The 27,371-nt window shown below is 49.1% G+C and overlaps 2 protein-coding genes across 3 annotated transcripts; one reads left to right on the forward strand and one right to left on the reverse strand.

Moving 5' to 3' along the window:
• Positions 1 to 31: 31 nt before the first annotated feature.
• Positions 32 to 26,951, reverse strand: immp2l (inner mitochondrial membrane peptidase subunit 2). Of its 2 annotated transcripts, none has more exons than XM_076140715.1 (6): positions 23,569 to 24,877; positions 22,959 to 23,093; positions 21,360 to 21,463; positions 2,935 to 3,000; positions 978 to 1,080; positions 32 to 384 (listed from the first exon to the last, which is right to left on the reverse strand). In XM_076140715.1, the coding sequence occupies exons 2-6, from the start codon at positions 23,088 to 23,090 to the stop codon at positions 259 to 261; spliced, it is 531 nt and encodes a 176-aa protein (XP_075996830.1). In that variant the 5' UTR covers positions 23,091 to 23,093; positions 23,569 to 24,877; the 3' UTR covers positions 32 to 258. The 2 variants fall into 2 exon arrangements, with proteins under 2 accessions (XP_075996830.1, XP_075996829.1); XM_076140714.1 differs by lacking the exon at positions 23,569 to 24,877 and adding an exon at positions 26,860 to 26,951 and having other exon boundaries at positions 33 to 384.
• Positions 7,339 to 9,813, forward strand: LOC142990826 (leucine-rich repeat neuronal protein 3-like). The gene has a single exon (XM_076140713.1). It carries the CDS (start codon positions 7,339 to 7,341, stop codon positions 9,436 to 9,438), a length of 2,100 nt encoding a protein of 699 aa, XP_075996828.1. The 3' UTR covers positions 9,439 to 9,813.
• Positions 26,952 to 27,371: the final 420 nt, after the last annotated feature.

Below are 27,371 nucleotides of genomic sequence, written 5' to 3' on the forward strand. Positions count from 1 at the left end.
CAAAACAACAAAACTGCTTTTGTAAACAAGATTTTAAACATGATTTACAAGAATTTCTAAACAAGAAATGTAAATATGAGCTCATTAAAGCTACAACATGACACCAGACACACACTTTGCTCTTAAATGTCATTTCAGAGACAAACTGCCTGGTCCTGCAGAGGGGCGTGGCCTGGTCTGGCAGAGGGGCGTGGCATGATCTAACAGAGGGGCGTGGCCTGGTCTGACAGAGGGCCGCTGGCTGGTCTGCGTGCGTCTTCATCCCTCCTCTTCCTCTGTGTACAGCGGGCCTCGGTCGGGCGGCAGCGACGGGCTGATTCGCTGCCAGCGATTGGGCGGCCAGATAATGTGCGAGGCTCGACCGTGAAGCAGCCCCACGGACACCTGCACACACAGACACACACAGCTGACTCCCTCACAGCGGCTCGGGTGATGGCTTTGGAGTGGTAGCTAGGGTGTTGGTAGGTGGTTGCTATGGGTTACAGTATGTGTATGTTACTAAGGTCGTGGCAGGTACAGGGTCAGTGTGGTTGCTATGGTAGCGGTAGGTGGCGACTGTGTTTGCTCCCTGCTGGCTTCCTCCTCCTCAACTTTGGGAAACACTTTGCCATTCCAAATAGAGAAAATCTGTTGCCTAGTAACAGCCACATGAAAAATAATGTTCAGCTTGTGTCAAACTCAGATGCATTTTGTGATTAATTCTCTTCTTTCAAGCCGCACACACACACTATCTCCCTGTTTAGCATCATCATCATCATCATCATTTGTCAAGTTGCTGCAGCTCTGACACATTGTGAAGAGCAGGTGTGTGTGTGTGCAGATGTTTATACAATTCTGGAGTAAAGGTTAAAGGTCGGTGAGGTGACCTAGGCTGAACAACAACTTAGAGTGTGGAGCGTTTCCACAGACATCAGGTAGGAAAACAAGTTGAGAGCAGAGTGAATGAATCAGCAGGAGAAGTGGGCGGAGCTTCATACCGGTCCAAAGCTGTTGCTGTCCAGGCTGTGGCCGCGGTGATCGCCTTCAATCCAGAAGTGGCCGTCAGGGACACGGACGTATCGGTTCTTATAGCTCAGAGTCCTGAAGGGGAAGAGAACAGGAACGCTTTGAGAGGAAACACAACAAGCCGGCCACCAAACGCTCAGTGATGCTCATAGATTCTTCTCCGTGTTTGTAATGAAAGATAAAAGATGTTGAAGGTTAAAGAACATAAACTAAAGCGGAACGTCAGCTGTTCCATTTCCAGATGGGATGAATTATCGTTTCATTATCCAGGACCACAGAAAGCAAAGATCAAGATTGGGCGTAAACTTGGCGGGGAGGCCTCCTGGTTGATCCAATGTGCCGGGCGATTATTGCTTTCATCTCATTTGTTATCGTTCACCATCAGACACTAAATCATCGGCACGCCGCCGCTTCCTGCTGCCGCCTGACGACGCCAACTGAGATCTGATCCCGGGACACGTCCAGATTAATAAGGTGTGTGTGTGTGTGTGTGAGTGTGTGTGTGTGTTCTTTAATCAGGCCGTCACGTTTATGAGGAGAAGGTCCGACGCCCTCCATCATCTCTCTGGACCGTTATGAGGCCGTTGCAGCCCTGATTTATCATAAAGCAGGAGAACATGGAGAATTACGGCCGCACTGACTTTTTAAAGGGACATTTGTGGGCGAGAGTGTGTGTGTGAGAGTGTGTGTGTGAGTGTGTGTGTGTGTGTGTGTGTGTGTGAGTCTGGCTGACCAAACAGGCCTTGGATACATAAATATTGATTTAGCCGTCGCAGCTGAATTTACTGACTGGCAAAAACAAGCTGGAACCTTTTTGCAGGAATCAAACAGGCGAGAGTGAAATCTTTACTCTGACTCGTTAAGAGTTCAGCTGAGGAACAAATCAATCAATCAACAGATCAATCAAGCTCATTTTCATGTTTCTGCCCTCAGCAGTGTGGCAGAAGTGACAAATTGGAAAATGTGTCAAATAAAAATGTAGGAGTTTAGTTCTTTCATGTCAGTGTTTGTGTCCATGTGACCTTTGACCTTTACCCCAAGTGTTCTGCTGGTTTCTAGCAGCCTGGTCTAGAGGAGAGCAGACCTGCAGCTCTGTTTACCGCTCTGCATCCCTGTCAAGCTCTATTTCTGGGGAAGAGGAGCTGGATCTGGACTTGAGTTGGTCAGTGTCACTCAGTGAGAGTGGCGGTGACCTGATGGTTTAGCACCCAAATAAACCTTCGCTGCTGCGTTACCATGACTTCACTGCAGTCTCCGCTGTCCTGACGACAGCAGCGTGGAGATTTACGTGCAGCAATCCACTCAGCGTGGAGAGGAAGCTGTGAAGCGCTCGCCTCTGCCGGCCCGGCCGCGACGGGATTAAAGCCGCCGCCGCCGCCGTGATTTATGTCTGCAGACTCGGGAGCCATCACAGGCCTGTTAATTATTCATCCCCTCCCAGCCGCTGACCTGGAAGCACGCTGGCAGCCGCCACAAACAGCCGGCGGGACGACGTGCGTGAGGATGGCGTGTTGTGATGACCTGAGCGCGCCTCTGTCGGGCTGATTTCCCGCTACAGCCGCAGAGTTGAAGTGTTTGCTGACGTGCTGTCGGTTATGGTTTGTCTCTCAGCTGAGTGATTCATCGACATGGAACACAGATTCCAATCCAAGTAAAAGAACATCTACATTCTTCTTCTACTGTTTGTCCTCACGACGCCCTGCATGTTTATGCTGCAGACTGATGAGAGAAGACACCCGGAAGTCACTTTAGGGTAAAGATCCATGAGAACATACAGAGGGCTCAGGGTCAAAGGTCAGAGGTCAACATATCTGTATCTGACTCCTCATGTGGAGGAGCTTGTGTATGTAGATGATGTCATCATGTGAATCTGGCGGCCTGATGGAGACGTGACTTCCTGCTGGTGTTTGTTTTGTTTGTTCTTCTCACCTGATGAAGTCTCCCTCCAGGCCGATGACCCGCTTGATGATCTTCTGCTCAGGGTTCTTGGGAGACCTGAGTGGACAGTAAACACACACACACACACACACACACACATAAGCATGAAGGAGAACACAGCTGGAGGGAGGAGCCAAGCTGCTCGTCTAAATTCCTTAATATCACAGCCTACATTTGACTTTTACAATCTGACCTCTTGACCTTGTAAAGTTCCCATAGTAACCTGATCTCTCTCGTTATCAGTGTAGGAGATCTGAATGTAAATCAATAATCAATACAGTGTGATCAGTTCTGGATGGAGCTCTGGAGCTGCTGGAGATCCATTCAGCCTGTTTGTCCTCCACTGAATCGGCTCCATCTCAGCTAGATGATGAAAAGAAGAAGCAGAAATCCCCCCGTTGCCGTGGGGATTCAAAGGATCAGGATTGACTGACAGCTCCATGAGCCAATTGGATTCACAAGAAGCTGCAGAGTTCTACGCTGATTGGCCGCCCTCTGGGGAAACGGACTGTGTGTGTGTGTGTGTGTGCGTGTGTGTGCGTGTGTGTGTGTGTGTGTGTGTGCGTGTGTGTGTGTGTGTGTGTGTGTGTGTGTGTGTGTGTGTGTGTGTGTGTGTGATAGAGTGATGGATGATCTCTTCACTGATGCCAGAGAAGAACAACAACAAAGACAACCTCTCATTCACCGCCAGTGTCTCTCCCCCTCTCCTCTCTCTCTCTCTCTCTCTCTCTTCATGCACAGTCAGAGTCGAGGTGGTTTCATCCCGACCCATCCCTTCCTCTCGCACACACACAAACCTCTCTGCCTCTCTGCCTCTCTGCCTCCCTCCCTCTCCCTCTCCCTCTCCCTCTCTCTCTCCCTCTCCCTCTCTCTCTGACTCTCTCTCGCCCCGTCTTTCTGTCAGTGTGGAGAGGAAGAGAGAAGACGTTTGTTCTCGGAGACACTGCTGCTGGATGTTAACATACAACGTTGCATGCTTTAAAACACACACACACACACACACACACACACACACACACACACCCACACACACCCACACACACCCACGCGCACACACACACGCACACACACACACACACACATACATACACACACACACACACACGCGCTCTGTGTTGCTGCAGCTATGCCCGGAATACCTGCTGAATATCTGCTGCATGGGACGTGACGATCCAGCTTCTACCTACCGGTGAGTGTTTCACTGCTGTTACATGACGTGTGTGTGTGTGTGTAGGTGTGTGTGTGTAGGTGTGTGTGTTGAAAGGACTGCAGCACTCTTTGAGCGGTGCAGTTCTGATAGAGAATCAGAAACAGGGCTGTTGGGATTTCTGTCGCAGGTTTTGATCCGTGTGTGTGCGCGAGGACGCAGCAGCTCAGCATCACTTTTCCTCCTCTTCCTCCCCGCGACCTCGGCCCCCCCTCTTAACAAACAGGAAGCTGTCTCAGAGTCTCGTCAGTGTCGGGATCACTCCACAGGTCTGAAACCTGAGCGTGCCACAGGACCGGAGCTGCTCTGGTTTCAGGCTTCGGGGGGGCGACACCGTTCGCCATGACAAACAGGAAATGGATTGGTATTGGCGAGGTTCACGCTTGTTTGGAAACTGGAAGCCTAACAAGTGTCTGACCTTCATCACACTGCAAGAAATGAGTTCAATCACAACGTTTTGAGTCTGATATGTGGCAGTAGAAACAGTGTGACGGTAATCTTCCTTCCTTTTCCTGTAAAGATGGACGGTTTGTGCGTTGTGGCGTCTCTGGCGTCTCTGGCGTCTCCGCTCGCTGCGTTATCAGGCAGCATGAGTCAGGAAAGAGCTCGGCGCAGTCAGGCTGAGTTTGGCGCTGCAGGTGGAAGCGATGAACTCCGCTGGGAGGAAGACGCTCTCCCACCGCTGCCTGCCTCATTTACCCCAACCTCCCTCACCTCCCGCTCCCTTCACTCCTGCTGTATCTAAGTCTCTCTGGGCGCTAAGGCGCGTTTGACAGACGGGTTTGAGTCCCCATTTCTCCCGTTAACACGCAGACTTCAAAGCCGCAGCGTCTCCCGGACGTTCCTCCTCTCTGAGGGCTCGTTTGCTCTGATTACATCGCCGCAGACAAACAGCTCATTATCTCTGCTTCATTTAGAGCAGGAGGATTAAAGCAACTTCACTTCATGCTAATTAAATAATAACACAAGGCCATTTTCTACGCATTCCCTTAATTCTCCTTCAGGGGAAAGACAGAGGAGGAATGATTTTCCAAATGAGCTCAAACACGAGAGCACATCGCTCACACTGAGAGCGAACACGATGAGGCGGCGAGAACACGGAGGAACCGACGGCACCGAGGGAAAAGAGTGAACTTTAACTTTCCTTACAGTTCAAAACATGAAGGGGGGAAATGAAGCACCCTGCCAGTCAGCATCTCATATAATACCTGCTGTGTAAAGTGATAAGTGTGGCTCTCTAAAGTCAAACTCTTCAAACATGTATTAGTGTCTAACCTCAGCTCTTTTTCTGAGGAAGAGGAGCTAGAAGGCTCTACAGAGGGGAAGGACTTCCTCTGGCTAAGGACAGTAACTACCCTCCATGCTGACCCAAACAGCAGGCATTATGTATTTATCATAAACAGAAACTAGATGCGCCCGGCCCTCTGCCCGCTCAGTGAAAGGGTTCAACAGAAAAGAACCTGTGGTGTTGCTCAATGGAACTCAGGCAGCAAGAGGAAGAGGAAACACAAAGACTGAACTCAGAGTAAACTTACATTCACTGCATTTGCAACCAGGTTTGGAATAAACTTGGATCACTCGCATCCTTAGAGGCGGGGTCTCCAAGATCTGCATCAGAAGGTGCAGATGTAAACACACACACACACACACACACACACACACACGGGCAGGAGTCTCCTCACATTCAGGTTGCAGATAATTTGTCTCTTTTAATTTGTGCCAATATGACAAAGCAGCAACAGCGACTGTGATCCATCTGCTGCTCTCACACACGCACACGCACACACGCACACGCACACACACACAAACACACACACAAACAATTAACAGCGACTGGTCGCTTGTTAAAGGCAGAAGTGACTCGTGGGAGTGAGGGGGACGGGTGAATGCTAATGCTGCTAACAAGGAGCAAGTGTGTGTGTGTGTGTGTGTGTGTGTGTGTGTGTGTGTGTGTGTGTGTGTGTGGTAGATGGGGAGGAGGGCAGGACAACATGGGACTTAAATGTAAATCAATGGAGGATGGAGCGAGACTTAGATATATTGATCAAGTATCACAACAGCAGCACCGGTTACATGTGGTGTGTGTGTGTGTGTGTGTGTGTGTGTGTGTGTGTGTGTGTGTGTGTGTGTGTGTGTGTGTGTGTGTGTGTGTGGTCTCAGGTGAGTGACAGCATCAGGAACCCATCAGTTTGACCGATGAACACTTCAGTTCACGAATCTTCTGACTGATTGGAAACTTGTGCAGACAGGAAGAGCAGTGAAGACAGAAACACACAAACAAGATGGAGGATAATACACACAACTGTGTGTGTGAATGCTTGCGTGCGGACAGGATGAAGTAAAGCTTGGGTACAGTATTTATGTGAGAGAAGAAGCAGCTCATAGGCAGAGGAGCGCAGCGTGCTGAAAGGAACGAGGCTCTCAGGAGAACATCATTTCATTTCTCCTGTTCTCTCTCACACACACACACACACACACACACACACACACACACACACACACAGTTTTAGCATGAATTGCCACAATGATCACCATCTGAATTGAAGACAGCCTAAGTGAGCCTGAGTGACTGAAGCATAGATGTTCAGGACTCTGATAGGTTGGAGACCTGTGGAGCGTTTCAAGCTCATCTCGTCCTTTTGCCCTTCAGCGATATGAGAGTTCAGTTACAAGCTGCCATCATCTATGCACTGTCAGGTTAATCAGGACTTTTATGGGACAGGGAAAAGCAATAAAAGATAAAAATGACTCACAATAAGTCTCCATATTGGTGAATGTCAGTGTGTGTCTGTGTCTCAGCTGTGTTTGGGTTACATTGTTGTCCTCTCTGTCCTCGTCTCTGCAGATGGAAAGTGACACCGGTGACAGCGTCGGAGGATAATAATGATGGAAGGCAGAGCCATTTGTCTCCGTCCGGCTCCTCCTCTGCTGCTCGCCGCCGCCGCTCCCTGAAGGATACGCTGACCTTGACATATCCCGTTTCTGCGTGACAACCTGCCACCGAGCGAACCGAGAGGTTGCCAAGAGCGGGAAGACGACAACGGGGCCCGAGCTTCAGGGGCCTGACGTCGGCAGAAATCGGCTCCGTCTGGCTGCAGTAACAAATGAGCTTTTATTTGTGAACTTAGCGGCGCTAACAGCTGAATCTGTAGGGGCCAATTACCGGCTGAAGGGAACTCAGGGCCAAGATGAAGGAGATGGCGGTTGTGGCTTGTTTGCTGGCTGAGCTGGCTTTTGTTTTGGCCTCTGAGGGGCCGACTCACTGCCCCGCACTGTGTCGATGTGAGATACGACCCTGGTTCTCGCCCAGCTCTATTTATACAGAGGCTGCCACTGTGGACTGTAATGACTTAGGCCTCTCAGCTCTGCCGCTGAGACTCCCGTCAGAAACACAGGTACTGCTGCTGCAGACAAACAACATCATTAAGGTGGAGAGAGCTTTGGATTACTTGGCTAACGTTACTGAGATCGACTTGTCTCAGAATAACATTTCCTCAGTGAGCGATGTTCTTCTGGGCTCGCTCCCCCAGCTGCTGTCGCTCCACATGGAGGAGAACTGGATCCGGGAGCTTTCTGACAGCTGCCTCGCCTCCCTGCCCAGCCTGCAGGAGTTCTACATCAACCACAACCTGATTTCCTCCATCAGCTCCGGGGCCTTTCAGAGCCTGGGCGAGCTGCTGCGGCTCCATCTCAACGCCAATCGATTGGCGAGCATCGACAGCCGGTGGTTCCTGCCTCTACGCAACCTGGAAATACTGATGCTGGGAGAGAATCCCATCCTGCAGCTGTCGGATTTGAACTTTAAACCTCTTACCAACCTCCGCAGCCTCGTTCTGGCCAGGATGAATCTCACACAAATCCCTGACAACGCCCTGGTGGGTCTCCAAAACTTGGAGAGCATTTCCTTTTTCGACAACCTGCTGACTCGAGTCCCCTGTGCAGCACTAAAGACGGTCCAAACCCTCAAGTTTCTGGATCTAAATAAGAATCCAATTGAGAGGATCCAGAGAGGAGACTTCACAGACATGGTGCACCTGAAGGAGCTGGGCATCAACAGCATGCCTGAGCTGGTGTCCATCGACAGCTTTGCTCTCAACAACCTGCCTGAGCTCACAAAGATCGAGGCCACCAACAATCCAAAACTGTCTTACATCCACCCCAGGGCGTTTCACAAACTCCCCAGGCTGGAGACTCTGATGCTGAACAGCAACGCCCTGAGCGCCATCCACCGCAACACCGTGGAGTCCCTGCCAAACCTGCGTGAGGTCAGTCTCCACAGCAACCCCATCCGCTGCGACTGCGTCATCCGCTGGGTCAACATGAACCAGACCGACGTGCGCTTCATGGAGCCGGACTCGCTCTTCTGCGTGGGGCCGCCGGAGTACCAGGGCCAGAACGTACGACAGGTCCACTTCAGGGAGATGACGGAGATCTGCCTCCCGCTGATCTCTCCCGGGAGCCTGCCGGATCGCCTCCAGGTCAGAAAGGGAAGCTCGGCGACGCTGCACTGCCGAGCGTTCGGAGAGCCGGAGCCAGAGATCTACTGGGTGACGCCGGTGGGAGACAGGATCCGTCCCGGCAGCGTTTCCAATAACTACTACATGCACCCTGAGGGAACCTTTGACATTTACCACATCACAGAGCAGGAAGCTGGGTCCTACACCTGCGTTGCTCACAACCTTGTGGGTGCCGACCTCAGATCTGTGACGGTAGTGGTGGATGGACTCTTTTCAAAGCCTTTAAACAAAACGTTACATGTCCACATCGCCTCTGTCCAGTCTCGTTCTGTTGTGGTGTCGTGGGACAGAGCAGGCGGTTTGATGTCGCGGCTAAAATGGTGGGGTTTAGGACGCGACGGCACTTCTTTGATGCCGTTCACAGCCAGGCTTCCTGCTGATGTCAAACAGTATCACATCAGACAGCTCAAGCCCTCCACTCTCTACCAGGTGTGTGTGGAGGTCACTGAAAACAGCAGCGGTTGTGTCAATGTGACCACGAAGGCGGCGGCGCTCCCTGCGGGGAACACAGCCAGACGGGACAGTCTGGTGATGGCCACCTGTGCTGTGCTCTTTATCGTGGTCGCTGTGGTTTCTTCTGTCATCTACACGTCGCTGCACAGCCAAGTGTTTTACAGGAAACTGATCGCTTACCCAGATGAGAGACTGCTGAATCACAGCACCAACCTCTCCCCCTCATCCTCTTCCTCCTCCTCCTCTTTGATGGAATCTGGAGCATGTGGGATCAAGGTGAGGGCGACGCTAATAGACTTATCAGACAACTCCATGTGAGAAACGCCCCCGCAGATCCTGGGTGATGTAATAATCCAGACTTTCTGCTCACACGTACAGTATAAGTGGATCAATGACTAATTTGTATTTACAACCTGTGTCATTATAACGAGCCTTGATTCTAACCAACATGGCAACCGGTCGTCTGTGCTCCTTCTGTGTCATCGGCTTTCCAATTCCACACAAACACCGAAACGTTTTTGCTCAATCAGGTAAAAGGAAATATAATATATGGAAATTACAGCTCCAATTTCAAAATTTTCAGTTTTTCTTATGTTTTGACTTACCTGGACACAAAGTAACATTCAAAGACTCTTACGTGTTCTGGTTTGTGTTTGATGGGAGGAAATCTAACACACAGAATGTCCACAGACCATCCTTGCAAGCACAGCGGGGTGGGGTTGGGGTTGGGGTGGGCGGAGGGGCGGGTGTGGGGGGGCGAGGGGGGGGCGGCTGCTTCGATGTGTGTGTGAAAAGCATTTTTCTTTGCTGTGTAACGTGGAAAGGAGCCGAGCAGAGGATCGCACTCATAGAGTTTATAACAGCAGATAAATACTTGTTAGTCCAGTGTACAATAAAACTATAATGTAAACAATTTTATGAACAAATACATTTTACATTAAACCTGTGTGGTGTCTAACTACAATCATGTCCTGTTGATCCCTATACTGATCAATCTATTTCCTTATGGATCCATGAAAACGCTTTAAAGACGCTTTATGAAGACGACCTGCAGACCTGGAGATTTTATAAATCCACTTACAAAACCACTTTGACTCAGGCGAACTTACTAAACATGTCGTACTTCTACAAGCTAGACAGGTTGTTGATGAAGATGTGATGAGGCTCATCGTGCCTGGTGTGTGAAGAGAACAAACACAGTTACAGAGCTCGGCCTTCAGCACTGCAATCTAATGTGAGATAGTTTGTTTGTGTGTGTGTGTGTGTGTGTGTGAAGGAGTATGCACCTTAATAGGTGTGTGTGTGTGTGTGTGTGTGTGTGTGTGTGTGTGTGTGTGTGTGTGTGTGTGGGCGACATTGGCAAACCCATTGACTTTGAATTGCATTATATTCTCTTTCATTAAAAATCCAATATGGATTCCCAACACAAGCCTGGCGCGGTGATGAATGGGTGTCAGGTTTAAACTGATGGGAGGCATTTATCAGCCGGCTCAGTCGTAGATCAGGCGACTCTCAGCACCTTGGACAGGGCTTTTAGAGAGCGGCCATTTGTCACCGCCACAGCAGCTAAAATATGACCCATTAGACTGCAGGTAGTGAACAGATCAGCAAGAAGGCGAGCGCCCCAACCGTCAGCATCCCCGAGTGACCCTGGAGAGATGCCGCCGCCGCCACCACCGCCACCGCACAAACACCTCAGCAAATACACACCTCCTTTGTTAACAGAGACAAATGGAGCCCAAAACCAGGACAAAGTAGCTTTAGTCCCAAACAGGACGGCGTCTGGCCCCTCCCACACGTCAGCTCCACGCATCAGCACCACACGTTAACTGCTGCTCACACTTCACTGTTTAAAGCTCAGGCTCCTCTGCAGAGCTACAGGAGCTCCTCCACTTCAGTTTATGTAGAAAACAACATAAGGATCTCAGATGAGGTGAAATAATAATTATCTCTCTCATTACAGCGGCTCAGATAAACACTGACAGAGAGCAGGATTGTTTTTGGTTACGTGACTTATCAGCCCATTACAGGCGTTTGGCAAGTAGGCCAGGCGTGTGTGTGTGTGTGTGTGTGTGTGTGTGTGTCTGGCTCTCCTGGTGCAGAACCTTCAGGGCTGTAAGTGATGATTCTGCTCGCCGGCCCATTAAGCTGAAACAACAAAGTTGACTTATGCTGACCTGGCAACACAAAGACTCTCTGACTTTTACCGGCACGTCTTGATGTGGAGTCTCCTTCTCTTAACCTCCGCTGATCCACCGAGGCAGACACCGGTCACCACAGCCAACAGGCCCAGGCTGATTGATGACTTTCTCCTCCTACTTCGCACTCCTGGTGAATTACTGACTCAGGGAATATTTTTCCCCCCACATCTGTTAACTTTCTCTCTCTCTCTCTCTCTCTCTCTCTCTCTCTCTCTCTCTCACACACTCACACACACACACACACACACACACACACACACAGAAATAGAAATATGAAGATAAATGCATGCTTCTATAGAACACACAGGGCTTTAAGAGGCTGCCTGTTGTGGAACATGTGTGGACAGATGAGAGGTGATTTTGATCTCTGTCATTATGTCCAAGGGCATCTAGGAGCCCGGAAGGTTCTTCAGGAACATCAGATAACCACAACAATTAACTGAAGAGATCGATGATTCTCTGGCTTTGCTGAAACACACACACACACACACACACACACACACACACACACACACACACACACACACACACACACACACACACACACACACACACACACACACACACACACACACACACACACACACACACACACACACACACACACACACACTTGCACACATACACTTGCACACATACACACACACTACAGGAAACACACACAGCGACATGTGTGTTCTGTAAGATAGCACACGTCACACACAATCTGATGCCTTCCAGGTGTGACAGACAGGACCGGGTCATGTTAGTTTTCCTGATGCACATGAGGCTTGTTTCCCTTCATGTCCCGTCACAGCGCCGCATCCTTTCTTCTTCCTCTTCCTCCCAGAGGTGACAGATGATTTATTCAGGCAACGGCAAACACGGCACAGCGCTGAATTCATAAATGGAAAATAGCGCTCCACCTGTCCACCGCTGTGCCGGAGGGCGAGCCCACAGCTCGCCACTCAGCCAGGCCACAGAAAACCTGGAGCGGAGCGCGTGGATGTGCGGAGACGGAGTCGCTGTGAAGGTGTGGAGCTGCTTTGAAGCAATCAGGGAACGTTCTCATCAACCCAGCTGGCAGCTTTCACACAAAGCTGTCACCACCTGCAGCTCATCCACAGAAAAATGACTTCAAATCGGAGCTGATGTCGTTAAAATGGAAGTGAGGTTCTCCCAGAGTGCTGCAGGGAGTGCTGGGCCTCAGGAGGAGATCAGACTGAGATGTTCAAACAGGAGGCGTGGGCTCTGCACTGACAAATCCTGACAAGCTTTCATGTCCCATGAGGTCAGAAACTGCATCAAACTCTTTGAACATGACATCAGACGCCATCAGCTGGCTTCAGACGGATCCACGCTGCCTGTGAAATCCAGCCTTTCCCAAGAAAACACACAAATCCTCAGGGATGTGGTTTTCTGTCAGAAGGTCTGTCCGCACATGTTACTGCATAAATGTTGATCGTTGACCCAAAGTAAATCTTGTGATGTCTGCAGTGCAGCTGTCCGTCTGCTTGATCAGACTCCAGGCACCATTACACGCCTCTTTAGACCTCCAACCTCCAAAGCACCAGCTGCTAAAAGGTCACCTTTACACCTCCGTGTGTGTGTGTGGTGTGTGTGTGTGTTTGTGCGCGTGTGGCAGAGCGTGTTCGACAAAGATAACAGAAAAGGTTACAGACAGATGTTGATGAAACTTCAAACGGGTCGTGCTAGATGGTAGCAGAGACGGAGGTACAGAGAGCCTTCAAAACACCAAAACACTCACAAACTGGATCAGGATCAGCTGCTACATGGCTGCCTGATAATAAACAGAACAACATAAAAATAATACTGGTTTTCTAGTTCAGCTCAACTTCAGCCACAAACATCCAACAACACAACTACAACACAAACCTCTGTTCTTTTACATTCTGTTTTGTTGTCAGTCTCAGTTTTTGATGCTGAGTCACGACCTATTGAACAACCTTCACTGTGAATGTTCCAGATGTTAGCACCGCAGCTCTCGTGAAGAAACAGAAGCAGATGTATTATATGAGATGCTGACTGTCAGAATGTCAGTAGATCAAGAAATGTGCAGTCAGGGTAAAACATTTCATTTTCTTGGCTGGATTTCCAGGCGTCGTGTCTTTGGCCTCCTCCACATGAAGCTGAGACACAAAGGTTTGTTTTCACTCAGGAGCACAGAAACACAGAATGTCCACAAAAATAACAAATCTGCAGTCTGAAATAAATCAATACATGCCAACGTTTGGAGGAACTAAGAAGGAGGAGAAGAACCATGAGAGCAGCAGCCAGCCAGTGAACACACACACACACACACACACACACTCTGATCTGTTTGTGTCAGAATGCAGAGATGTGGGCAGCCTTGGACACTGCCGTTGCCTTGGCAACTGCTCGTAACAAGAGAGTCCACATAAACATCTACACACAGCTGCAACACACAAACACCCAACCAACCACCCACACACACACACACACACACAGAGCTGTAAGTCTACATATACTGATGTACTTAAATCATATTCTGATGAAGATGTACTCAAATAGCTTTCTATTTGAGGAGATGTTCAGCTTCTACCATAACTCCATATAATAACTTAAGCCTGTAAAGAGAAATGCTACTTCTCCTAAGTACTTTGTGTTGCTCGTCCACGTTCTTCATCATCATGTCGTCTCCTCAAAGCTCCAGACAGGAGGAAACAACATGGACGCCTCCTCCACATCCCTCCGACCTGCTGCAGTGATGTCTGAGGAGGCTTTCAGCTCTAAATGTCAGCGTGTGATCACTAATGAGTGGACGGATTACTGTGCAGATGAGCCCTGAGGTTTCTCCACAGGTCGCAGCAGAGGGGCAGAGTGGAGATCAAATGAAGGAAGGAAGCTCTCTACTTCCTGTGTGATTGGTTAACTGGTATTGCCTGACAATAAAGTGTGGCTCTGTGGTCGTATATAAGTTCAGGTTACATAACTCCGCCCCTAACTTCCTCTGCTCGCAGCAGAGATGGAACAGATGAAGTCCACACCGTCTAATTTGGCTCCAATTACCTCTGACTAATGACCTCGTCAGACACAGAGCAGCACTTACTGTTTCACTGTGTGCAAACACTCAGAAGTGTGAATGTGACAGGGCCATTACCGCTGAGATTTATATCCAACATTGGGCTGAGAGGAAACCAGCACAGTCCTGCACGACGACGGCGCTGGATGCTGAGCCGTCGTCATGACAGCAGACGATAGATGACAGCCGTTATTAATTCACTAGAAAGCCCAAAACCTCAGGAAATATGATGATGAATGACACGGGCCCTAATGGCTCTCATGAAGCCTGTAGTCAACAAAACTGTGCCAGTAAACACAAGAGCATCACAACGACTCTGTTCAGCCTTCATCATCCTCAACGACACCACGAGCCTTCATCCTTCTCATGTAGAGAGTCAGCGAAGCCATCTGCTGAGAATGAGTCGCCATGCCAAGTCACACTGAGGATCGGCCTGGAGGACCATCTTTGATGTGACCTCCATCGTCATGGAAACAACAAAGCTGGTGCTTCACAGATATCTTCAGCAGGCGGAGCGTCCAGAAACACAAAGTTTTCAGGAAGGAGATAATCTGGTTTTAAGATCAGGGTCTTTATATAATGAATGCATAGGTAGTGCTCGGCGCCATGACAACAGTGGCTCCTTCATAAGGCCAACATCCAAGCTGTCCCGCAGCCAGTCAGTATTCGTCCAGAAAGACCGACAAAGGAAACCACAAACCTACAACACAAACAAACTTTCCCCTGCTTCAGATGATAAACTGGATGGATTTAGTGAAAGCTAAAATTGTAAAATGTTCCTGTTTTTGGTTTGTGGGTGGCAATGCTTTTTTCAGGTTTAAAAGACAGCGGTTGTCATGGTAACCACCCACAGTTATGGGGTGGGCGCCCACACTGACGGAGAAAAGCAGCCGCTTGCAGTTTTGGTGCAATTTTAGTGATTTATCTCCCCAAATATCTACAATCTTTGGTGCCCGAGCTCTGTGCTGCTGATGAGGGATGAGGGCAGATAGAGGACAAACAGAGCAGCCAGCAGCTTTAACACACACACACACACTTTCTCTCTCCCTCTTCTTCCCATCGCTCATCCCTCCGGGGACTATATATCTGTGGTTTTATGTTGTGGCCTTGTGTCCTGTGTGTGTGTGTGTGTGTGTGTGTGTGTGTGTGTGTGTGTGTGTGTGTGTGTGTGTGTGTGTGTGTGTGTGTGTGTGTGTGTGTGTGTCTCTGTTTTAGTAGCAGCTAGTTCAACAATGCATTTTTAACATCATTACTTTATTGAGGTAAGATTAATTGATGTTGTTGCTCTGTTTCCTCTCTCCTAGTTGCGTGTCCTTCTGTGCTAACATGTCAGCCTAGCAAAGAGATACGATTGATAAGTTTGGAGCCCAGCCTAGAGACGATCCAAACCTCAGTAGTGGAGAAATCATTTGACTTCCACAGCCCTTATCATTTCTTTATGCTTCTGGCTCAGTATTTTTCAATCAACCTTCATCTGCTCTCCTCTCCGTTCTTTGTGGGGGGTCGGCTGTGTGGAGGGATTCAGAACATCTGGAGAGTGTGTCCTGCTCCGTTAAGCCCCAGCCAGGCTCTTCATCATCCTCCTCCTTCTCCTCCTCCCTGCTGGTTATTATCAAAAACCTACAAACCATCGTTCTCCCGTCGTCCTGCTGCCATCTCCTGCTCTTTGTCTTGTTTAATTAAAACTCTGACAGTGACACCAAAAAGTGGAGCGGCAATTTATAACAGCCACATTTCTCCCTGAGTGTCTACGAGCCCAGCACTCAACATAATCAAAGTGTGTGTGTGTGTGTGGAGGGGGAGAGCACCGCCCCCCGCTGTGCTGCCATTGGCTGACAGAGTTGAGTGGGCGTGGCTCATTCTCCACAAAGTGCTGGGGGGCGTCGGGGGTCAGAGTGAGACAGGTTTCATTTACCTAATTCAGCAACAGGTTCAGATCTTCACTGTCTGAAGATGTTTGACCTTTATGAATTACACAGATCTCCATGTTTTTCAGTCTGACCTGGACCCAAACACACACGAGAGCTGAAACTAACACTCCTGGGTTCCCACACGAGACCCTGACGGCCCAGAAACCATCATAGAAATCATCTTAACTGAGTGTTAACAGAATCAAATTTAAAAAGAAATGATTTTTAGGGGACTTCCAGGTAACCGAGCCTGTGTATTCAGAGGAAGCCCCTCCCCCTCCCACCCGAGCATGAGAGCCAGAGCACCTGTGCCTAAGTAGTCATTTATATTTTTTCACTATCAATATTCAATCAGTGGGAGGACCTTAAACCCGTATTAAAGTTCTATAAGTGTCGGTGCTGATGAGAAAGTAACGATGTCGAGGTCACGCCACCAAGCACCTCTGAGGTCACACAGCCTGCAGGGATCCCACCAATCACAGCCGGGCGAGCGTGATGGACCGGGGCGGCGCTCTCCTCGCCCTTAGAGACGACGCCCCGGTGCCGGCCGGTGTTTTATGCCGGTACTTTCCCATTGATTTGAGGAGACGATCCTCAGATTTAATTACAGCAGTAACACATAAACTGTCCTGTGCCAATAGCAGTTAAAGGCTGAGAAAAATACGGCGGCGTGCTGGAGAAACGTCCCAGCCGGGATTTGTGGGACAGTTTGCAGAGTTTATGGGTGAGCAGATTCCCCTGCCTCCTCCTGTCCTGGTGCATTAGCTCCATTAGCTGTGTGCTCGGCTCATTGGACAGGAAAACCAGAAATCCATTCGCATTGATGAATGTTTGTCTTTTCTTTAACGTAAAGTCTGTCGTCTTTGTCTTAAACGCCAAAGAACACAATAAACAAACATCCTCAGACTCTCAGGGCTTTCACTGAACATGCTGACTCATCAAACCTGCCGCTGTTTCCTGTTCATCCTCATGTTTACATCACAAAAGATAGGAGATGTTTGGATACATGACAGATAGGATCGTCACCTCCTAAATCGTAGTGATGTAACTTCCACGACTCTCCAGAATTGGACCTCTGCGGCCATGTGTGAGCCTCAGTGTCTTCAACTAAACAAACCTGAACTCAACACCACAAGTCCCCATAACCTTCACAAACTTTTAAAAAGCAGTAAAAACGCATTTCCCCAAGGTGAGGTCATCTTTACTACACTGACAGGTGACCCCGCCCCCTCCTGTTAAACTAATGAACGGAGCTTGGATCAATCTCCCCTGGGATTGGTTCGATTAAATGGAGTGACAGCTTGGTGTGGCACGTTTACATGCACTTTAAAACTTCACTCGTACTGCAATGAAGGCAATAACCCGGCTTTATCAGCACCTTGATGTGACTGAACTTGGCACAAATCAACATGAAGAGTGTGTCTCTAAATGTCTAAATGAATTCCTCAGACAGCAGCAGAGAACACGCCTCCATGGCATCTTTACCTCTAATGGCAGTAAGTAGAAGCAACAGACTGAAGACGGCAGGAGTTGATTGCAGCTGAGTTCCTGCTCTTAGGTGACACTGAGACTTCTGGGGCGAGCAAGTTCCTCCTCCACCCACAGGTGAGCAGAGGCCCCCACCTCAGTCACTTCTCCCAGGAGAAATGGCACCAATTGCCATTTAGAGAATGAATTCAGTGACCTACAGTAATTGTAGGATTCATTTGCTCTGCGTTGGCTGAGCCTGAATGGGAATGAGAGACGCTGCCTCTAACGCTCACTCATGCAAAATTCATTTCAGCTAATTATCCACAAGCTCTGAAACTCTGAGGGCAAAGACGGAGAGAAGGAGGAACCAGCGACTCAATGTCTCTGTGACAGAGAGGAGATCAGGATCAAACATCTGCAGAGTCTAAACTCCTCCAGTGTGGATCACTCTGTGCTCCAACAAACAAGATCAAACACTGTGTGTGCGTGTGTGTGCTGTAGAAGAAACAACAACATGGATCCATAAGGGTCCATTCAAAGACCTACAGACCTGAAGAGAAGCACAAACATCTCCACACAGACAGAGGAAGAGAGGAAGAGAGAGTTTGGAAGAAACGTTTCACATCGCTGGTCTCTGTCACTTTAACAGAAAGGTCACACGACTGTTTGATTTATAAAGCCTGTGTGTGTGTGTGTGTGTGTGTGTGTGTGTGTGTGTGTGTGTGTGTGTGTGTGTGTGTGTGTGTGTGTGCGGTGTGTTCTGACATTTCCACACAGCTGATTGAAACGTGTCTGACAGACAGCGTGATGATCTGATGTGACATTTGAAACACAAACATGACATCTGAACCTTTTTCGCCGACTTCACTCAGACAGAACCTGGATCACTGACAGGTTTTCTGTTGTCACCGTGGCAACACAGAGACACGCAGCTACAGGTGGGACCTTGGCACAGCCAGCGGTGGAGTCACAGTCCCAGAGCAGCGACCACAATGTCTGAGTCCAGTCCAGAATCTATTTTGGGTCACGACCACAAGAATCCAAATGCATCATTCCCACTCATTCCCGCTCACGTCACGCCGCTCACGTCATGCTGCTTACTTCCATCCACGGTGTAAATGAAAATGGATGTCTGGTGACCAGGAGCTCGTTGTCATCGACGGCGTCACGCCTCCAGCAGGCTGATGGATGAGAAAGCGAAGGGGAACGCCGCCTGCCAACCACAGCACGACACCGCAGACACTTGATTGATCTGAATACGATCCCAGGCTGCCGCTTTGATGTGGCACAGCCAGAGACGCCATGATGTACAGATCTATATGTACATGTACTTTATAGACATGGATGTATGGAGAAGACACACAAAGACACAACTGAAGAGAAAAAGCTCATATGAGGCAGTGTGTGTGTGTGGGGGGGGGGGTACAGAGAGAGAGAGAGAGAGAGAGTGACAGAGAGTGCGGCGGCCTCTGTGGGAGATGAGCGGGATCATTCCTGAGTGGCTCGTCATGTTTCACGCTCGGCGCTCTGAGGCCACGCAGACAAACACAACCAAACCGCTGAAACGTTCTGCTGTCAGAAGAGAAAATGAGAAAGAGAACAGAGAGAGAAACGGAGAAACAAAGCTAACCGAAGGGAAACTAGAGCCGTTTCTCACACACCTAGTGTAACAGAATAAGACGTGACGTGATCACAGGCTCATCTGGGACCAGAACGCCAACGCACACATCACTGAACCCCTGCTGCTGCCACACGCAGACAGCACAGCACCACAGACCCGCGGGAGAGGAACTACACATCAAAGGCAGAAACGGGCTCAGTTGTGCAAAGCGTTGATACATTTGAAGATGACGTCATCACAGCAGAGAAGGTTTGGCTCAGAGGAAGAACAGAAGGCGTGACATGTAGCTTCTGTCTGGACATCATGTTCTGTACTCTGTGTCTCATCACTTTAGGGTGATTACAAACTGAAGTCTGAACGCCTCGACTGAAAGCAGCAGGAAGAGTTTGCTCCAAATTCCAGACTGGGAGGAGAGGAGACACACAGAGTAAAGATCTACAGACTAATGGAGAACATTAGACACGGAAAAGAGGCTGGAGACTGGAGAAGCAAAGGATGGAGGACGAGAGGATGGAGGATCTCCTCTGTCAAGCTTTGATTACACGTCACCTCGGTAAACCCAGAGAGACACGCCAGAGTCTGAAGATCCACCACGTATAAACAAAGGTCGATTGATAAGTTCTGAGCCTAGCTGAGCGCTCACCACAAGAAAAAGGTGTGGACCTGCATTGAAGCACATGAGTCCAGAGGGACCTTCACACACTCCGTCCACATGTTTCTGCTTCATTCTGGCATGGGGTCGTCGACTTCACCCAGCATGAATCGGCTGAAACTGAAGCACCTCCAAACTGAAGCTGAGGACATTGACTTTCATGTTTTGTGTGGTTTAGATTTGTCCTCATGAAGCTGAAGAGGAAGGTGTGGCGGTTGTGATTGACTGAGGCGTCGCTGAGCAGAATATTGTGCCGCAGTAAATCTGCTGCCCGGATCAAAGCGCTTATTGATCCAGCTGTAAAACTGCACTGTGTGTTATACGAGTCCGTCTGCTGGGCTTCACCACGGATCCTTCACACGCTAACATACATCAGACTGAGACACACTGACAGTTACGATGGAGAGAGTGAGAGCAGCACTCACACGGAGGCTTCAGTCACACACACACACACACACACACACACAGACACACACCAGCAGCTCAACGTGACATCAAAGTGCTAAACTCAAACACTGACGAACGACGGAAAGAAGAAGTCAGTTTGATCTCGTGACTCCACTCCATCTCTGTCGCAGTTACGCATTCAGACAAACGCACGCACGCACGCGCACACACACACACACACACACACACACACACACACACACACACACACACACACACACACACACACACACACACACACACACACACACACACACACACACACACACACACACACACACACACACACACACACACACACACACACACACACACACACACAGGTCTTTAATGTCTCCTCTGGTGACGCTCCGTGCTTCACTTCCTGTTTCGCTCTCTTGCTTTTAGGTTTTCAGAAAACTCAAAGTAAACCTCATCATCATTTCCCTGCATCTGTTCTGATCTCCAGAGAGTTTGGAGACGGAGGAGCGGAGATGAAACATAAAAAAAATAGGCAGAAACAAGGTGTTTGTGAAGAAGATGATGAAGATGCAGACAGGCGGAGGAACGGGAACGACTTCATCTCTGATCCTAGAGCCGACCCACAAGAGGAAGATGAGCTCTGGTCCCATATGGAAGATTGGAGCTGTTTGTTTAGTGAAGCATCAATCTGTGCTGCATGTGTGCTCAGAATGTTCCAGAACACTCAAGGACCGATCCACACTCTGATGTCAAGGAACCACAAAGCTCTGATACTGAGCTGCAGCATTCACACACACACAGCTCCAGGAGGTTTTGTGATATTTCATGCTTATGCAAAGTGTTTCCAGCTGTAAGACTCATATGTACTAAACACACACACACACACACCATAGTTTGACCACAGCGCCGCCTGAGTTTGAATGAGGTTACTCACAGGACAGAGACGATGTCGCCTCGTTGGACCTGGTACTTCCTCACACTCCAACGATTCAGGAGGACGACGTCACACTCTGACCCCCCGCCAGGGTTCAGGAAGGGCTAGAGAGAGAGAGAGAGAGAGAGAGAGAGAGAGAGAGAGAGAGAGAGAGAGAGAGAGAGAGAGAGAGAGAGAGAGAGAGAGAGAGAGAGAGAGAGAGAGAGAGAGAGAGAGAGAGAGAGAGAGAGAGAGAGAGAGAGAGAGAGAGAGAGAGAGAGAGAGAGAGAGAGAGAGAGAGAGAGAGAGAGAGAGAGAGAGAGAGAGAGAGAGAGAGAGAGAGAGAGAGATGAGTTCATACATATTTCAAAGATCACAGACACTGGTGAGCGTTTCATTCACTTCACAAGGTCAAACGCTGGACGGCAGCCTATGGTTCCCATGATGCACCTGGACCTTATAGATAGAAAATATAAGAAACAGCAGATTCATCGTTCATCTTTGCGGTCTGCACGGAAAATGATGTTACCATGACAACAAAGATTAAAAAAGGATGAGCAATACCTGTCTCTTACGCTTACACACTCACACACAGACAGACAGACAGTGTTTGATCCCTGCTGAGGACCTGCAGGGTAAAAGAGTCCGGCTCAGGCTCAGGATGTTTACTGATCTGACGCTGATGTTGATTTGGATTCTGGGCTGTGATCAAACAGGCGCTCCTGTGAGAAGGAAGAGTTTGAAGGTCGCCTTCTGGTGAGATTAGGGTCAGCGGGTTTGGATTCAAACCTTCAGACGGTGGAGCTTAAACGTGTCTGTCTGCTCCTCCACTCCACAGAGAGGAGAACTAAAGAGCTCAGCCCAGATGTTTCACTTTGCTGTTAAAAACCACCAAACCTCTGGAGCTGCTCTGGGTGGAGCTGATCCAGAGCCGCAGCACAACGCCGTGCTTTAATAAGCATGCTGGTTAAATCAAGCGTGCAGATTGGTTCATGCATAATGCAGCACATGTGGAGGAGAAGCAGCATCAGCTCAGTCACAACCTGACAGGTGTTTCCATTTCCTTTAATCTACTCTCTGCTTATTAAATTAGAGGTGCGCTGGTTGTTTAGCAGAAGGATGAGATAAATAGAGGCGCTGCATAGAGCGGCACTGCTGCAACCTGCTGTGTTTAGAGAACGCAGACAGAAGAAGAAGTGGATTATTAAGGGGACTTCCAGGGTCTCTGAACTCAAGAACGTGCATTTACTTAGAACCTGACGTACTGAACAACGTCTAACTGTGACTTTTCCAGGTTTGTTACTGCAGCTGAGCCTAACAACATCCACTTTCCACGGATACCGTGACCTGGCTGACTGAGGACCTTCACAGACGAGCAGACGTGGTTAAGCTGCAGGATGTAAGGCACTGAGGCTAAGTGGGGAAGCAGGTCACAGCTGAGCAGTTTAGTGGAAAATGGGGTCAGAACAACCACAGTGAGGCTTTACTTCACTGAAAAAGTTGTTCATGCTGAATCACTGAGTCTGATTCCTTCCCTCGGACCTCACAGTGATATCTGGACCACCTGCCGTGACCTCTGACCTCATTTCTCCAGTTGGTGGATGTGTGGCAGCGTCTCACCTGCATCGACGCTCCTTCCACTCGCGCCACGTAGGCAAAGCGGTCCAGGAAGGTGACGGTGACGGGAACGGCGACGAAGAAACCGCTGACAAACGCCCGCAAGTAGCGGCGGCCCGCTGCCTGCTGAGCCATCGCCTGGACAGAAGAGGAAGGAGAGCAACCGGCTGAGAAGAGGAGAATTGACCACTCCGATTAAGATCACATTCCCTCAGATTAGACTTTATTGATCTCTGTGGGGGTTTGGGGTCGATGCAGCGGCAGGAGAGAAACAGAAACAACAGGAAACACAGAAACACTTAAACAGCCTTTCTTTTGTTGGTTACACTGGCCACAGCACACAGGATGCTGGTGGCTAAACAGGAATAGATCATAATTGGATAATTGGATACATTGCATTCAGACAAAAGAGAAAGAGCAAGAATGGAGAAGAAGGAGAAGAATGAGGGGATAATTTAGAGGAGGACATTCATGGAAGAGAGACAGAAACAGGAAGGAGGAGGTTAAAGCTGCGTCTGAGAGACAACCTGAGCTCAGTGTTACTAATGGGAGATGAACCAGTAACCAAATCAGAGCTTTAAGAGTAAACTGGTTCCTCCCTTTGAGGACTCACACTGGTTTCATTTAATCTTCAGTCCAGGATGATGCAGCAAAACAACAACCTGAGTCTGAAGCAGAGCTGCAGGTGTCAGAACACACACAGCCGCAGGTTCCTGGGTGGAGACACACACAGATCCTGCTCCATCCCCACAGACCTTCTCCTCCACTTTGCTTCCGACGGTGCGCGGCAGGAAGTGCAGACAGGCGTGAAATGATGACCAGCGGCGGCAGCCACGCATCGCCGCCTTCAGCTAACTGCCTCGCCTGGACGCCGTGTCCTCGCTCGCCGCTCGCATTACCTCCACATCACAAGCCTTCAAATCAAACATCAGGGCAGACGCGTCATCGCTCTCCTCACCTGCAGGCCCACGTGTTGGTTTAGGGAGAGAAGAAGAAGCTGATCTGCATTCCAGAGGCACAACATGACAGCACATCATGATGGATGGCCTACATTATTACTCATTATAACTTGGAGGCAGATTTTTACTTTGACTTCAGCTTCATTGTCCAAAGAGGAAGTAATAACACTCCACACACACACACAGGATGGGGGCGGTCGTGTCAACTTTACAGATCCGGGGAAGGTTAGACAAACTCCAAACTCCAAACAGAAGTGGGTTGGACTCTGAACTAGATGGACCGGTGAAAGGACAGTAGGACCCAACGGCAAACAGATCCTAGGACAGTTGGACCTGAGCTGTAACAGACCTGAGGACAGATGGACTTAACCCAAAACAGACTGAAGGACAGTTCAAGCAGACCACATGAACTCCACTCTAACCAGGTCCAGGAACAGTTGAACCTGAAACAGACACAGTAGGACCGACCCGACCCTAAACAGACCAATGGACGTGAGATTCCGGGCTTCGACCCGCAGCAGGAGGGTGGTTTGGGTTCGGTTATTGTCAGGGATCCTTGTTTAAACTGTGAAGGAAAGAAAATGCCACTCCAGGAGCGTTTTGCTGTGAAAAGCTGATACAAGATGTTGGGGACGTTCGACTAAGAGAGTGAGAAGATCCTTTCTGCTGTTTCAGCCACTTGAAAGATGCTGACAGGAAGTGAGGGCGCTTTGAAGCCTCCTGTGATACAGTTGCTGGAGGAGGGACATGGGCTGTATGTGACACCTTCACCTCAGGGCCGAGTTTCCTCCCTGCGTCCGGCAGGTAATGGATGTATGACGAAGCCCGGCAGAGACGGACGGCTGTGGTTAATAGGACGTAATCAACGTGTCCCCACTTTGTTTGAGTCAGCTGCATCAGTGTGGGACAGTGTGTGTGTTGTACATACAGGTGTGTTATCATCTGTGTCACTGTGAATCAGTATCAGAACTCATTAATCAACCCATTCCCTCTCTCCCCCTCTCTCTCTCTCTCCCTCTCTCTGGATCAGGCCTTCTGTGGCCTGAGCGATGGCGCCTTGCAGCTCGTGTCTCCTCTCTCAGTGTGGGCGTTTGTTGTTTATGGCTCAGTGACAGAGTTCTGCACTCCGGCACATTAAAGCCAGTCTCCACCGGGCAAAGAGTCTTTGTCAAGTCTGCAGAAAAGACATTAATATTGTCAACACGGTGACAAACGAGTTAATGCGGCACATCTCTCTCTCTGTATTTGTATTCATGCTGGAGCTCAGCAGCGGCTCGCTAACGAGTCCAGCAAACACACTCGACAGGTGAGAATAAACAAACGCTTAGCCGAGTCTTCAGACCAACTGGAAGATGGAAACGGAAGCAAAGGAAAAGGAAGCAAAGGAAACAAAAGGTCAGACTAGGAAAGAGGTCGCAGACACCAGAAGTGACTTCCTGTAGTAAAACACAACTCAGTCCTCCTCTGGTTTCACCACACGTCACTGAGCTACAGCGCTAATTACAGAATCCTATTATCTTTACCAAAGAGTCGCTGTTTCCATTAGAGCCGGCAGCAGATTGATTTTTCCTGATGAGGGCTTAATTAAGGAAGCGGCGTCTGCAGATGGAGATCTGATGGAAAGGCGGCCGAAACTCAAACGCACAGCGCCAGAAGACACGACGCAGACGAGAGACGCCTGTGACGAGCCGACAACACAGAGCGCCGTCTGTTTGATTCATTACACAAACTGCTCACCAAACCAAACAACAAAGCAAACCTCCTAGTCCCCATAACAACCAAAACCTGCATCTCTGTCTACATTTGACTTTTATAATCTGACCTCTTGACCTTGTAAACCTCCCATAGTAACCTGAACCATCTCTTTCTGTTTGTTCAGGAAATATGAGTGTAAATCAATAATCAATACTGTGTGATCAGTTCTGGATGGAGCTCTGGAGCAGCAGACCAGTGTTCACACGCTCGCTCGCTGTGACATTCGGCCTGAGCCTGGACACACTCGCTTACCCAGCAGGTAATCCCTCTAACGTAACCACAGCGGCGAGCTCGGCCCAGTGCACTGAGCCAAAGCCCGGCTGGTTACTGGACGGGTGTGGATGCCGACTGTAAGCCGGAAGAATCCAAGCCCGCTGCCTGGGACAGGAATGGGATTTGTCCCTCATGCAGAAAATCAGCAGCCACACCAGCAGTGAAAACATTACCACACACACACACAGATACACACACACAGGCTGGTTGCATCATCCTCAGTGCTGCTCTGAAGCAAACACAGTAAAGCCATGAATGACTGCAGGACAACATGAACACAGCTCTGACACAAGCCTCAAAAATAAGACAAACACACCCAAAACATCTAATATTGCATTTTACTCTTGCTTGAGGTGGTGGACAGGTGATTTGTAAAACTGTAATATAAACAGACTGTGTGTCTCCATGGTTACGTAGGACATGAGGTCTCTGATGTCCCGGTTGGAGGTGACAGCATAGAGTGTTTGGTTTGTGTTGAATTAAATGAGGGCTGGGAACTTATCAATCAACACATCCTCTCACTTCCACCTTAAAACAGGCGCCATCCTCCTTTACCACCTTTACACCTGCAGCCCCGCGTTAAGCGTTAGCCACTGTAGGTAACTGTTAGCTCGCGCTGAAGAGAGAGAGAGACAGGGAGAGCGAGAGAGAAGGAGAGAGAGAGAGAGAGGAGAGAGCGAGAGACAGACACAGACAGAGAGGGAGGGAGAGAAAGAGAGAGATGAGAGGGAGGAGAGCGCGATAGACAGAAAAAGAAAGAGCGAGCGAGAGAGACAGACAGACAGACAGACAGACAGAGAAAGAGCGAGAGAGAGAGAGAGAGAGAGAGAGACAGTGGCCGTAAACAGCTTCGCCTGCGCACAGAAACAAATTTGCCGCTGCAGCTATACAACAAGCTAACAAGCTAGCACACCTACCGGCAATGTGACTCCCCGCTTCCTGTTGTGCTCTGACGTCACTTCTGACAGAACGAGAATAAAGTCGTGGTGTTTCCAAAGAAGAAGAACCGTCAAACATTAAGTCATCAGTCATTTTTGGAGAAAAAGTGAAACATAATGTCGTTGTTAATATTATTAATTTCCGGAGAAAGGTTGAAATGTTACAAAAGAAAAGGTCTTGCTTCCGGAAAAAAGCAACAATTTTCCAAGACTAAAGTCGTGACATTTCCAGAATAAACACTGAAATGTTACAAGAAAAAAAATCAAAACCTGAAATTTAACGAGAATAAGTGTTACAAGGGTGAATACTGAGTTTGTCCCATTTCTTCCCACAGTTCTGCCCACGAGAAGTGAACCTGGTTCAGCCCAAAGTTGGCAGCAAACCACCAACAAAGAAGATGTGTTAGCATTTGAATCATCTGGATTCATTTCCTCTGTGAACATGTGCTCACACACACTCAGACAGCACACACCCTCAGTCTGACTTTCTT

The sequence above is a fragment of the Genypterus blacodes genome, unplaced genomic scaffold (genome assembly GCF_046128005.1).
Source record: "Genypterus blacodes isolate CSIRO-AG114 ecotype Tasmania unplaced genomic scaffold, CSIRO-AGI_Gbla_v1 ptg000015l_1, whole genome shotgun sequence".
Taxonomy (NCBI): Eukaryota; Metazoa; Chordata; class Actinopteri; order Ophidiiformes; family Ophidiidae; genus Genypterus; species Genypterus blacodes.